Source organism: Ammospiza caudacuta, chromosome 4 (assembly GCF_027887145.1).
Source record: "Ammospiza caudacuta isolate bAmmCau1 chromosome 4, bAmmCau1.pri, whole genome shotgun sequence".
NCBI lineage: Eukaryota > Metazoa > Chordata > Aves > Passeriformes > Passerellidae > Ammospiza > Ammospiza caudacuta.
This window is the reverse complement of record NC_080596.1, coordinates 822,679-837,309: the sequence shown is the minus strand read 5'-3', so window position 1 is coordinate 837,309 and position 14,631 is coordinate 822,679. Positions and strand designations below refer to the sequence as shown.

General features: G+C 53.1%; 1 protein-coding gene and 1 long non-coding RNA gene across 2 annotated transcripts; one reads left to right on the top strand and one right to left on the bottom strand.

Moving 5' to 3' along the window:
• Positions 1-3,049: 3,049 nt before the first annotated feature.
• On the bottom strand, positions 3,050-5,300 carry HAND2 (heart and neural crest derivatives expressed 2). The gene is made up of 2 exons (XM_058804066.1): positions 4,746-5,300; positions 3,050-3,807 (listed from the first exon to the last, which is right to left on the bottom strand). Exons 1-2 carry the CDS (start codon positions 5,298-5,300, stop codon positions 3,709-3,711), a joined length of 654 nt encoding a protein of 217 aa, XP_058660049.1. The 3' UTR covers positions 3,050-3,708.
• Positions 5,301-6,000: 700 nt separating this feature from the next.
• Positions 6,001-12,054, top strand: LOC131557219 (uncharacterized). The gene is made up of 3 exons (XR_009274712.1): positions 6,001-6,314; positions 6,684-6,778; positions 11,919-12,054. It is a non-coding gene; the product is annotated as an uncharacterized LOC131557219 (long non-coding RNA).
• Positions 12,055-14,631: the final 2,577 nt, after the last annotated feature.

Sequence of the window (14,631 nt, the reverse complement as noted above, 5' to 3'; positions counted from 1 at the left end):
CGTGCAAAACGCGCTTCCTTCCCATTGCTACTTGGAGATTTCTTCTGGGGGTATTTGTGAGTCGCTGGGAGAGTACGTGTGGAAAAGGAGGATTAAGGTTAGTTTTCCAAGCGCAAAAGGAGGATATTTTGCTTAGAAGTTTCACTATTAACCTTGTCTCCCCACCTCCCTGCCCACCTTTCAAGTTCATGCTGTCTCCATGGCATCCCCCAGTCCTGTTTATATCCCGCCATGGCCCAGCGCTCGCTCTGGGGGTGTCTGGCTCGGCCGAGAGGCCCCGTTGCACCTCTTTGACAACGATATCAAACGAGAAATAATTATTGCAATAGTCTTTTGAGGCAAAGAAGATCTCCTGGGAATCACGGGGCAGAGGGGAGTGTGTGTGGAAAAAAATTCCCCAGACCACAAAACTAAGCAAAACGAAGGAAAAAAAAAGCCTCACCACATTTTTTTCTCTCTTGCTTGCCGGGGTGCAGGCATGGCGTACACATCCGATAGCAACGAGGTCCCGCGTGTTGCAGAGTCCCCCAAAACTCGGTGCTGCCAGCGCCCGATAGGCTCGCTGCCAGCAGCGGGGCGCGGCGCCGGGCCCCTCGCTGCGTCCCCGCTTCCCAAAATCCCGACGAGCTCTAAAATCCAGGCTGCTGTCTGCCTCGGGGCCCCAGGGGACACGCAGCCGCTGGGGGGGTCCCTGCCCCCTGCGAGGGGTGACGGCGCCGCTCCGGGGCCGCAGCCGGGCCCGCACCCCGGGAAGCGAGGGGCCGCTCCCGGGAGGGAAGGGAGAGGGACGGCACCCGGGGGAGCTGGGTCTCTCTTCCTTTCCAAGGGGAGAAAAAAATTAAAATGCTGTGCTCTCTTGAAAGATAGCAGAGGGCCTCGCTCCCTTCGCCGTGAAAAGAGGCTACAAGGCTAAAACACGGATCCGTGAGTCAATCTGAGGGGACAGGGCTTCAGCGACACGGGTGCTCTCCACCCTGCCCTCCCTTCTCTCTTCCTCCCTGCACCCACAGAGAAAAGTTGCAGGGTGGGAAAGGCTGCTATCCCTCCTCTTACGTGCCTTTAACCTCGGTAAAAGCTCCCAAAAATATTTTGGCCCCGAGGAATCACCGGAGAGACGGGCGGGATTCCGGTGCCCCCGGTGCGGGCAGGATGCGGAGCGCAGCTCTCCGCTGTTATCAGGCCCCGGCTCCGCCGGCGCAGAGCTGAGGCCAGGGCACTGACATCCCCATCTACCATCAATTTACCGTCTGCTTCCCCATTTAGCTTTTAACGTCAAAACCTACATTTTTGTCGGCTCCGGTCTGTCTAGGGCTCCTGTGATTTAGCTGCGGGAATGGCTGCTCCTGGGAAAATAGCAACATCCTCGTTAGTGAGCAATTAAGAGCAATCCTCCTTAGCGGATTCAGAGGGGCTCCCTGTTCTGATAAACTGACGTTACAAAACCATAAAATTATTAATGTGGAAATATTGGACAGGCGATTTCTCTCCAGTTCGGAGATTGGATACCGGAGCCGTCCGCCAGCCCTACCGCGCACCCCCCGGGGGAGTTGCAACCCGCTGACTCTGTCGAGGGAAGGAAGACACAGCATTTGCAGAGAGGCTGCCCATGGGGTGCCCCACCGCAGCATTCGCAGCCACCCCTCACCCCTTTTATTTTTTCCTGTGCCGCCACAAAAAAACCCAAAACCAAACCAAACAAAAAACCTGTTTGAGCAGGGAACGCAGAGTTGCGAGGAGCTCCAGATCATCAGCTGGGCAACTAATAGGCAAGGAAAAGCAAACAAGGGGGCAGATTCTTCTCCCCAAGTGTTATAAACAGAGGCAAGTGTCTGTAAACACAGACCCAGGCCGGATAGCAGAGCCGGGCTGCCTGACCCGACGGGAGGGAGGGCACATCACTTTTGTCTGGTTGTTGTAACCCCGCAACCTCCCCACTGTCAGCAGGGGCGGCGAAGCGGCGCAGGGGCTCCCTTATCTTTTTATGGGCAATTGCACATCTACCTACGCTTACTGCTGGGTCTGATTGGAACCACTTCCTTAGGCGCGGTGGCACGGGAAGGCCAGCAGGTATGCAGCCCTGGACCTGGAGAGAGACCCAGCTTGGTTTAAGCAGAGGTGATTTACGTAAAACGTTAAAATACGAGCCCTAATGTTATTACGGAAAAGGTGGAAAACATTCCCCTTAATCAGGAATGGACAAAAAACACCTAGACCAGCTTCCTTTAGTGAAAACCATTCATTTTCTCCTTGCATGCCTACGATACAGAAGGATGCCATGCATTTCCCAGCATTGAACTCTGCTGCTCGCCCTGGTACTGAGGAGCAGAAAAGCCATCAGACTGGCACCGGGATCCTTGTAAAGGAGTCGATAGACAGGGAGAAATATTTAAGGGAAGAAAGATCCTGTTGGCGAAGCAATGAACGTACTAAAAAGAGACAGCATGAGCTGCTGCAGTTTGCAGCTGGATAAAAAAAGGTTAGAAATAATTATACTCGCTGTGGCGTACTGGAAACGTGCAACCCAGGAGAGTTTTAGGAACCACAAAGTTAATATTAAGTACATCGTAGCTCATTGTAAATCTTACCTATTCCCTACAGCACACCCTCCCCACCTCCCCCCCAGACCCCCGCAAATCCCTTGCCTTGTTCGCTCTTTCCTCCTTAACGTAAAATTCCCTGCTACACAAGCACTCCGCGCTCAGCCCGCCAGCCTCCCCGGCCTGCCCCGGCCCCTGTGCGGGCACCGCGGCCGCCCGCGCTCCGCGCACGGAAACCGCGCGGCTCCGCCGCCCCCGAGCCGCCGCCGCTTGCGCCCGGGTCCGCTTCCCGCTCCCAGTGGGTCCCCTGCATGGAGAACACCACCACAAGGAATTCCTATTCGGATGAACTGCCGGGTTCTGTTCAACACTCACGGGGGGCTGAGACGTCCCTCCCTCTAGCCCTCCTTTCATTCAGTCACTTGCTTAAAAATAAAATTAGGAGCCATCTTTATAATTTAGTTTACTTCCGAATATTTTAAATATTATGAAAAAAAAAAGCCATAAACAACGCTGTTATTCAAAACATTTTGAGGTATAAAACATAAAAAGATTTGGATTTTCTTTTTTTTTTTTTCCTTTTTCTTTTTTTTTGCTTTTGTTTTGTAAAAAACACACACAGTGGTTTATTGAGTACTTACAACGTTTACACCTTCAATATTAATTAGATTCCACTTTTTCCCTTACGGACGGAAGTGCACATAACCAATAACTGTTGAAAACATCTTCAAATACTGAACGACCACAACAAAATTACAACACTAAATACCGAGTCAATCGAAACATTGGTGCAACTGCTTTTGTTGAAATATAGCTTTATAATCCCATGAATATTTATATCCAAAAGGCCAAGTATTAAAGATACACTTCACATACACACTAATGCCAGGGAGGGATTTTTTTTTTTTCCTTTTCTACGGTTCTGTTTTCCCCACGTGTTTTATACAGAGCAAATAACATTCATGAAACATTTAGAGACGTTACCCCTTACCAAGCTGGAGTTTCCTCTTCATATATGGAATGCTTTTTCCCTCTCCTTCAAATATCCACATTTTGGGGGGTTGGGGGAGAAATTGCACATAAATAAACTGGATTATTCCAAATACAAAGAGTCCTCAGAGGAGAGCTCACTACCGAGACTAAGAGGACGGCTCCTCCAGTCCTGCCGTGCTCACTGCTTGAGCTCCAAAGCCCAGACATGCTGCGGCCAGCCAGTCCTCCCTTTGGTTTTCTTATCGTTGCTGCTAACTGTGCTTTTCAAGATTTCGTTCTGGGGAGACAGGATGCGAGGGGAGAGAGAGAGAGAGAGAAACAGAAGAGGGAGAGGAGAGAAAAAAAAGTTAGATATATTCCTCCCCTTTCTAGGTCGCATCTGCTCTGCTTCGACATCGAAAGCTACGAGGAGACCCGAGCCCATCGAGGCCTTCGGGCTTCGAGAGGCATCACGGGGACCTCCATCCACGGCCCCTCGCCGCGGGAGAAGCCGCCGCCGGGCCCGTGGCGGGGCAATTCCCGCTCCGCGCCACCCCGCTGCTCTGCCGGGCCGGAGCGCGGGGCTGGGGGCTGAGAAGCGCCAGCCGTCCACGGGGATTGCGATAAGGCCTCCCCTAAACCAGGCTCTCCCTGAGTGCGGGGAGAAGCTGGGCACCGGTATGCACCGGGGCAAAGCCGGTAACGCATGCGAGCGCGCCGCGGGGCCTGCACGGAACTGGGCTTGCGCTGCCCGGCCTAAACCGACCCTCCCGTTAAAAATCGAAAAGGCTGAAGCGCGGAGTGCAGAGGCAGGAAAGCCTCTCGCTGCGAACCTCGGACTTGCCGAAGGCTTAAAGCCGGGCTGGGCTTAGCAGGTAATCATGCCGACACATTTCCATTTAAGAGAGCAGAGGCTTGCCTCCTGCGAGATCAGAGTTTGGGATACGGGACAAGCAGCAGCCCGGGAACAGCCTCCCCGGGGGCCCCTACTGCGGCCGCCTTTTCCCCGCGGCTGCTCTCAGCCGACGGCCGCTCCCGGCTGTGCACGGTCCCGCTTTAGGCTCGCAGCTACGGCCAGGGGCCGGGGGACCGAGGTGTCCCCCATGGACATTCCCCGGCGGCTCTGCCCAGAGAGGAGCCGGGTGCGCTCGCATGGGGCGCCGAAGGGCGACCGAGCAGCCTCCCCTGCGCGGCTCCCCCGCCCCGTCCCGCCCCGAACCGCTCCGAGGCACTGACCAGCTCTTTCTTCCTCTTCTCTTCCTTCACGTCTGTCTTCTTGATCTCTGCCTTGAAAGCCTCCGCCTCCCCGTTCTGGTCGTCCTTCGCCAGCAGGTCCATGAGGTAGGCGATGTAGCTGGTGGCCAGACGGAGGGTTTTGATCTTGGAGAGCTTGGTGTCTGCGGGCACGTTGGGGATGCACTCCCTCAGCTCCGCGAAGGCGCTGTTGATGCTCTGAGTCCTGCGCCGCTCCTTGCGGTTCGCCGTGCCCCTGCGTTTCACCGGCCGGGGCCCCCCGAGCCCGGGCGGGCCGTTCCCGGGCGGCACCCCCCCGTAATGGGAGTGGTCCATGCCCGGCGCCCCGTTGGCGTACTCGGGGCTGTAGGACAGAGCCATGCTGTAGTCGGGGGGGGACATCTCCGGGTGGCTGCTGATGAGCCAGCCGTGGAAGTAGGGGTTCTCCTCGTGGCCACAGCGGGTGGCGGCGGCGGCGGCGGCGGCGGCGGCGGCAGCGAAAGGGTAGCCCTCATGGTGCACCACCGGGTGGTGGGGGAAGCCGCCCACTAGACTCATCCCCGCTCCCTAGAGCACCCCACCCCGCCCCCCCGGGCCCCAAAACAAAGGCTTCCCCTCCCCGCCCGCCCCCCACCCCGTCGCAGCGGCGGGAGATGCTGCCCGCCGCTCACCCCTCAGCACTGCCCCGCTGCCCGCTGCCTTTCCATAGGGCGCTGCTGCAGAGTCCCCGCGGGTGCCCGAGCGATCCCCCCTCCCCGGGCGCCGCCGCCGCCGCTCATGCGTTGTGCCTCCACCTCCTCCTCCTCCTCGCCCGGGGCCGGGTCTTCGAGGAAGCGCGCACAGAAAAAAAAAAAAAAAAAAAAAAGGAAAAAAAAAAAGAGCAAAACTACGGAGAGATGTCGACCAAAACAAAAACGGCTTGGCTTCCCAGCTTGGGATCTTCCTCGCCTCTTGCTTCCCTCCGCTCTCGCCAAGTCCGCCGCGGCCCGGCCGGGTGGTACTTACACGCGGCCCCCCTCCATGCGCCCCCGGCTCGGGGCGGGCGGCGCTGGCTCTGCCCTGCGCGGCGGCGGGGCCGTCAGTGCTGGGCGGGCGCTCGCATCCCTGCCCGCCGCGCCGCGCTGCTCGGCGCCCCCGCGCTCCTCTGGGGCATCCGCGCCGCTCGGCCGGGCGCGGCGGCGGGGCTCGGCGCGGCGCGGGGCACTGGCAGGGCTCCCCGGCCCGATCTCCATGTACAGCTACATGTTTAGGGCCGCTCGGGTTAATATATGTCGTCAGAAGCGGCGGCCGCCAATGGCCGGGGCGGGGGCGGAGCCCGCCGCCCTCCGCAATAAAACTTTTTGATGTTCGCTCTGCTAATTGCCGAGCTCCTCTTTTAGGATTGGCTGCCCCTCCGCATCCCTAATGTAATTAAAACAAGGGGGGAAAAATTATCATGGAGGCAGAGGTTAATGCAAGTGTTTAGCAGATGCCTTACAGTAAAATCTGCATTAAAAAAAATTTAAAATCCCCGAACAACAAAACCCCCCTACAAACTCGTTTAAACTTAAATATCGGATAATCTCAAACCAGGTACAGTATGGATCCCAGAAGTTTATTGGCAAAAGTCTATGTGAATGGGCTCTGAGGTTGCTTCGGCAAAGCGTTTTGTGCCGGTCCGGGAGGAACAAATTAAACCGGCTCGGAGGGCACTTCATCGGTGCCCGGCTGCTGCAGGCATGCCCAGCAGCCCTCCGGCTCCTGGCCGTATCGCTGTTAATGCACACCACGAGATCACTGTTTCCGTGAGGAGGGCGGCGGAGCGGCTCTGCCTCGCCTGTCACCCGCCTGGCGACCCGGCTGGCCGGGGCAGGGAGCGCTCGGGGCTTGGACGGGGGTGGCCCTGTAAGAATTGTTTTGAGACAATAACAATAAGCCCGACTCTAACTGATTCTTTTCCAGTTTACTGCCTGTCCTGTGCACCTCCACCAGCCTTCACGCGAGTGGCTCAAAAATCGCCTGAAGTCGGTCTCATGCTTTTTGAGCTGGTATGATCGGTAAGTAACCGAATATTTTTTCCAGCATGTTCCGAGCTAATTTTCTAGCTTTTACTAACAAATATATAAATATTTCTCAGCATTCCTGCTTCTGCGATAAAAAGACCAGCATCTGTGGAAAGCAGATGTTATCGAAAGGGAATAGTTAAATGTTTGCTTAGCATCCAGGCCAAGGAGGAAATCTCCTGTAGCTATTTAGGTGCTTTGCTTTAGTAAGCTTGAAGATATTACAAAAGAAAAATTAATCTCAAGCTGTAGCTCATGGATAACTCGGAGGCGAGGTGCATTTGTTGCCATCCTCAGATGGAGCAGAGCATTACTAAATAGCTGCGAAATACCAAATACCCACTCTTATTTGTGCTGGCTGACGCCTGGGCTGATTCGGCGTATATTGTAACGCAGTTCTGCAACATAGGCCGTGTGGAAAACTGTGTCAACAGGAGCTGAGAGGTCATAAATTAAAGAAGGAGAAAGATAGAGATGGAGGAGTCTGCGAAAGAAGGCAGCAAGAACTGTGGTCCAATTTCTGCAGCAGCTTAAGGCGCTGTCCGGCCCCTCTGCAGAGGCTGCGGGGGTGCCTCGGGGGAAGAGCTGGGTGTTGGGAAGAGAGCGAAAATCAGCTCGATGCCCGGGGAGAGGAGGCAGGCTGAGCTCGGGCGGTCCCGGTGTGAGAGGGCTGCTTGGTACAGGGCCGCTTGTTGGGACCGGGGGCTTTGCGGGTGCGTCTGCCGGCTCCCGGCCGGGAATGCCCTGCAGGCAGCGGACGGTCCCCGCGGGTGAGGCCGGCAGCCAAGGAGCAGCCTGCTGTCCTAGCCGGGGCTGCTTCCTCGGGGGAATGCTAAAGGCGAGGGACAGTGCTGGCCCCGCGGTTCGGCAAGAACGGGGAGCGCGGAGCCGGACCCAAAGGGGAGACGCGCACGGAGCACAGACATGCAGGCGTAGGTTTTTATAAGCATATACGCATATGTGTGAGCGTCTGGGTGTAAACTGAGTACGAAAGTGAAAAACTAGTCCAGATGTAGAATTGATGTATATACACATATATCTTATACGTACACACACATGCTTGTAGCCAGCTGATGGATATCTGTATCTATATATGCACAAGCACACGTGTATTTATTGTGTTGTCCCGAGGAAAGGACGTGTCTGCAGTGTGGATTTTTAAATGTAAGGAAGGCCGTGGGCAGACCGTGCAGGCAGAGCCCTGGAGCGGCCAGGCAGCGTGTCCCCGCCGTTTGGGATGATATGTCTCCAGGGCGCAGCCTGGAAACCCACCCTGTTTCTCCAGCTTTGTTTTGCTGCGATATATTCCTGATGGGAAGAAGAACTGGACCTTGTCGAGGCCGGAAAGTTATACTGGCTTGTAAACGGGCGTGTGTTTCTTTATACTCTCCCTGCTTGTGTACGAGCTTTGCGACACACTGCAGGTTAGACTGCAACTGTGACAGGCTCTGTGACAAGACACTACGGTCGCTCTGATAGCATCTCCAATGATGAAGGAAACGGAAAACATGAGACAGAGAAAAAGTAATAAAATATACAGGAGATATCGATCAGAACACCAGTCTCCAAAGCTAGAGTCGTGATTGCTTAATTAACTTTGGAGAAAGAGGATGTCTAGATAAAGCACCCAGAAGGATCTTATATATATATTTCCCTCTTATCCCAGCAGTTATTTATGAGTTTTATTAAGCGAGTTTCAGAGCAAATGCAACTCTCTTGTCCTCCCTCAGTTTTTAAATGCTCAGGATTTCCCATCATGTGTTATAGCCTTTTCTGTTGGGAAAAGGCTACAAGCCATGATGGGAAAAACGTTGAAAAACGCTGCAGCTCAAAGTACCCTTCCCGATACTATGCTCAAAGTCCGCTAAAAGCACCATCATTTATACCAATCTTACACTTATTGATTTGATTAGATTTTTTTTCGTGCACAAATCATATGGTTTAAAAAAAAAAAAAAAAGAAAAAAAAAAAAACCCAAGGGAAAAAAAAAAAAACAGAAAAGAAAAAGAAACCTTAGTCTTATGTCAGTTTATTTCCCTGCCAAAATAGTTGCATGTTAGGCGGCGATTTATTTGGATTCTGCTGCCAAACAGGACTCTCCTAGCCCGCTATAATAAAGAAATTTCGGTGGAGACTGTGCCGAGGCTGGTTTTCTCTTCCTCTACCCGCTGCTTAGAATTTATTTTCTTTTATTTTTTCGGGAATCGGTGCGCGTGGGGGCTGTATCGTTAGCTGTGCCCTGCGTTCTCGCCCCCCGAGCCCTGCCGCCCTCGGCGGGGCCGGCGGGAGGAAGGGGCTGCCCTCGGCCCCGGTGTGTGCCGGGGAGCGGGGCCGGAGCCCTGGCGGGGCCGGCGGGGCCGGGGATCGCTCCGCTCCCGCCGCCGGGGCCGCCCCTGGCCTGCCCTGCCCTGCCCTGGCCCGGCGCTCCGCCGCCGCCGCCGCGCCGCTTATCGCCAGGTCACTCCTCTGCTCCGGGCCGGGAGCGGGGTGGGAGCTGGGATAACAGAACAACAGAGCCGCGCTCCCCCCTCCTCCCCGCCGGGCTTGTGTGAATTAAGCTAAATTGCGAATTAAGCTAATTTCTCCGAATCGGTCGGGGAAAACCGTATGGAAACGGGGAAGAGATGCCGACGCTGGGTGGTCGGAAAGCCACATCTGCTGGGGACTCCCGGGCTGGCTGACCTGGGAACACTGCGCCGGGCCAGGCCTGTGAGCAGCAGGCCAGGGGCAGAGAGGCGCCTCGCCGGTGCCTGGGCAGCGAGCCCGCTCATTGCTGCTGGAGCGCACCTTCCTTTTGAGGAGCGCCCGAAACCCGTGGGACAATGATGCGGACAGGGCAGCGGCGGGAGCCGCAGGCACCGCTGAGGTGCCCGGTACCTACGCCAGACATACCCATCCCTGCTCCGTGCAGCAGCACCGGGATGTCCCTCCACAATTTTCATTAAAGCCGAGAAATAATCAGACACACGGAAGCACCCCAAGGACACCCCGTCCTGTGCTTTTGATGCGCTGCCCTGGCCGTGCTGCTCCCTCGGCGTCTCTCCCTCCCGCAGCTCCCTGAGTGCCCGGGTGCCGATTCTCCCTTTCCCCCGGCTGCCCACCGCATCGCTCAGCCGCCCGGTGCTCGGCTTGAAAAGCCGAGACGGGTTTGAATTTATAGAGTGCATGATGTCATTGACCCGGGACCAAGCGTATCAGAAAAGGGGGTATCATTCTCGGGTGGATTCAGGGATGCTGGACCATCCCGTGTCCCAGGGATGCCATGCATCCTATATCTGGGGCGTCGCTTAGGAGCTCGTGAAAGAGCATAAACATACAAGAAAAGGCATTTTTGAAAAGAGGCACGGAGAAATATGATTTGGAGGTCAACCTGTCAGTGCGGGTTAATGAAAAGGACTTGCGCCTAATGGGCCTGGCTTGCACCCTCTCTTGTGCTCACACAACCTGTATTTCAACGCCCTGGGCAGAGGGCGGGATCGGGCCCAGCAGGCCCGAATTAATCGCTGCCCTTGGAGGTGAAGGAACCCTGGTTTACGTTACTATTATCGGTAAAGAACGCCCACATATTTCAGGCATGATAATCTCTCAGCCGTTGTGTATTAAAATAAAAAAAAAAAAAAAAAAAAAAAAAGAAAAAAAGAGGGAAAAATAAAAAAGAAAAAAAGAAAAAAAGAAGACCAGGGATGAGAAAAAACAAGACACCAAGACACTGATCATTTCGTAAGTTGCAATGATTGGCAGTAAGCGCAGGACCCTACGCGTTTTACCACTGCATGTGCAAGCAATTATTCGAGGATTGCTTATATTTGTGACTGAGCATCCAGAGTTGCATTTAGACCCTGGACAGGAATCAGGGAAAGAAAAGGAAAACATAACGAGTTCCAACCAAGAGCCCTTCTTTGTCAGAAGAATAGTAATAAAGACCTTACAAAAGTCTGCAGTGAACACAGTGTGTCTCTATTTATTGGAATTGTTAAGTGCATCTCCTACACATGCACGCGTGTGTATAAACACGAACACGCAAACAGACAAACACGCTATTTTCCCACTTAATATTTGTTTGTATTCCCGGGAAATAACATCTTAATTTGCTCTTGAGCTCGACTCTGACGAAATAGCTCGCGAATGTAATTGCCTTCATTAACGAATATTTTGTCGTCCAGCATCTGAAGTTCAGACGGTGGAGGAAGGAGAAGGCTAGGCTGGCATCGTTTTGTGTTTAGGTTAACAAAAATCAACACTTCTATTGTCATTCTTCATGGAAAGTCTCCATTTAACGAGGCTGGGGTTTAGGGAGCCTTCATAGATCAAAGGTAACCTCGCTTGGTTTAGGAGAAAAATCCCTCTGGAGCAGTGAAAATTAGCCGCAATTTGGCCCTAACTACACCCCCAAAATGTCGCTGTGGTCCTGCCGCTGTCCCTCGCTCCGCGTGCCCGCAGCGCTGCGCCCGCTCCCGCCTGCCCGGGTTCGGCTGCGGCACACGGGCTCGTCCGAAAATTCAGCAGCTGAGTCCCACAAATGCCGGCTGCACACTTGTTGGGAGCCAGCATCAGCCCGTGCGGCAGTTCCTATATGCGTATCTCGGCGTAATTGATCTGGCTGAGTGAGGTCTTTTTGGTAATTTGGATACACCAAGTCTCCAGTTAATGACATATAATCAGCCTTTAGGTCACTTGGTCATTCTCTTATTACAAACCCCTCCTGCTCTCTCTGATCTCCTTTCAAACTAAATTTCACACAAACAAATAAAGCAAGACAGGGACAAGTCCTTAAAATGCAAGAATGAAATATTGGAGAATTGCTCTTGGGGAACTATAAACATTTTTTGAAAGAAAAAAGCGAAAAGATAGGACAGAACATCTTATCGAGAAAGAGAGCATTGTGTACAAAACACGGAGGGAAAACCGGTCTGGCTTGTGTTAAAAGTGACATAAAATTAAAATAAAATAATTACAAACAGAAATGGTATCATGTAAACAGAATATAGGAGATTTTACTAGAAATGCACGGCCGCATACCGTAATTTGTTCGTTCAGATGATGCGATGGTACAACCTATTTGTGGATACACCAAATATTTATTTGCTGCGCTTTAGAAGGAAAAAAAAATATAATTCTTTATTCTTCTTTTCAGGAAAGTTAAGAAGCTGGAAAAGGGAGAGGTGAATGCCATGTACCTCCCCAGACCTGGAGGGGAACAGAGCTGCGGCCAAAAGGAGTGGGTGTAAATGCGACAACAAAAATAAATACTTTATATCACCCTGCAGAACTTATTTTACTAAGTCAACACTTTGTTTTTCTGCAGCTCACCTTTTCCTTCCTCTAGGGAGAGACAGTGCTCACTTTTTATTAGGTATTCCCTAAAAGTTTATTTTGATCTCCGTCCAGGTGTGTGTATACACACACACACACACACACACACACACACACACACACATATATATATATACACACATGCACACACATAAATACAATCAACAGGCAGAGGTTCACGTGTGAGCAGAGGCTGACACCCAGGGAAAAGGGGCGTTCAGATGCTCTAGGTAAGATCCCAGGGCCCTACAGGCTGCAGGCAACTCATTGCAAAGCCAAGCCCCGTTGTTCGGAGCTAAAGCTGACTTATAAAATCGAGAACGGGGAGATATCAATGTGGTTCAAGTGTTAGCACATTGAGAAAGCAGCCTGCGGAAGAGGGCTGCGATCCACATTCCCTCACAGGCATTAGCGCCTTTCAAAATATCATGGACGTTTTTAGCGGAGGTCTCGTTCGTGTGTAACGCGGGGCTCAGACAGGCGCTAATTGAGCCCGAAGCGTGTGCGAGGTTGCGAGAACGAGCGTCGGGGCAGGCTCGCACAGCAGCAGAAATGGGAGCGACGGATGGAGGGGAAGGAGTGCCACAGGCCCCCGCGCAGGGCGTGTTGCTGTGACACATCTCGTTATTAATTCAGTAAGTTCCCTGTCTTTTCGGCATTTCTAAGGGCCGTTTGGAATTTTTTTTTTGCCCCGCCCGCCTCTGGGCTACTGTGTTGAAGCACCAGCCCGCAGATCGGCGATCCGGCCCACTGCATCAAAGGGCGCGGGGGGTCAGGCCCCGACACTGTTCCCCTCTCGGGGACCCGGGCCGCCCCTCGGGAGCCGCCGGGGATGCTCAGCCCGGCCCGGCACGGCCCGGCACCCCTCCCAGAGGCCGGGGGCAGGCGGCGGGCCGGCCCCTGCCCATGGCACCGCCGGGCTGGGGGCGGCTGGAAAGGGTTAAGCGCTTCCCCTCCTCCTGCTGCAGCCCCCTGAATGCCGCTGCTTTCCTCTAGAGGTCTCATTAGGGAAACCCTAACTGCTATTTTCAACGTTTCCTCAATCAAGCGCCTTTAAATAGAGCTCCACAAACAAATTGGCGGCAAAAAGAGCAGATCTTGTCACGGGCGAGGCCGATTCGATATTTCACCTTGTTTGCTTAGTAATTAGAGCCTGGCTTGTGGCTACCTGCGCGCTGGGGCGAGTTCCCCTCGCCAGACCGCCCGCCCGCCCCTGCCTGCCCTGCTCGGCCGTACGGCCCCGCACACACCTTTCCCTTTCCCTTTCCCTTTCCTTGCGCTGGGAACCGAGCGGCACCGCCCGCGGGAGCCACCGAGCCAGCGGTGTCCGCCAAAACAAAAAAATCATCCGCAATCTCCCCGGCTAAATGATGACCAAAAAAAAAAAAAAAAAAAAAAAATTTTGGTTTTTTTTTTTTTTTTTTTTTTTTTTTTTTTTTTTTTTTTTTGGCGTGTTTTGCAGCTTCTGCTCCGAAGGCACTATCTTTCCAGCGGGAGGGATTTTCCCCAGAGCCGCCTTGCCCGCTCATGTCGGGGTCAGGGAGCCGGCGGGCGGCCCGCCTGTCCCCGCAGGGCAGCCCGAGCAGTCGGGTCCGTTTGCCGCACCCGCTCCCTCTCTCTGCCTTAAACCCCTCTTAGGATTTGTTGTATTTTCCACAGATGATTATTCTAGTTTGGCTGCTGTACAGAGCCGCTTTAAATGTTCCTCAGGAAGAATAAAATTTGGGAGTGCCTGGGCGGGTTCCCGCAGGCTTGCGGGCGGTGCGGGTCCGCCTCGGTGCCTGCCCTCGGACCCCTCTGAACACGCAGGGCTCGATAAGCCTCGGTACGGCGGCATCAGCACAGGTCGGAGCTAATTCGATCATGTCTGAAAGCCCGAGTGTAACAGAGAAGAATTTGGCGTTTATGAACTAAGCTGCTATATTTGCTTTGCTATAAACCGGCTAGAATATTTTATGGTGGAGTGTAACAGTGCAACGCAAAGAGGAAATATGACAATAAATCTCTTTTTATGGATTCGCTTTAGCAGCAAAACTTAAGGATTCAACGGTTTTATGGCTCAACTATTTTGCAGGTACATGTAAAGATACCTACAGAGAAAAGAATAATCCATAGTCCCCCTCCCAGCTCCCCTGGAACAGAGAAATCCAACTCTGTGCCCTTCAGTTCAATGAGAAATTAAACTGAAATTCCCTGAGATTTCCATGGGAGCAATGCTGGCACAAGAGTTTACATCTGATCACTGCACGGATGTGATTTGATTATTTATGGTGCCACTGGCACTACCCTTTCATAGTTTACTGATACACAAAACTTTTAGCCAGAAGTAATGATCCACCTTCCTTCTCAGAATGAGCACATCAGGCTGCTTTCCTTCTAGTTACTCTAGTACTATTAAGGTTTGAGATAATTGGTGCATCCATAGAGCTAAAATACACCTTTAGTTTTGAAGAGACTTTTTTTTTTTTTTTTTAATGGGAATGATTCACATGCTAAAATAAAGATAGGTACTTCAGGGAGAGGATTTCCAAGTG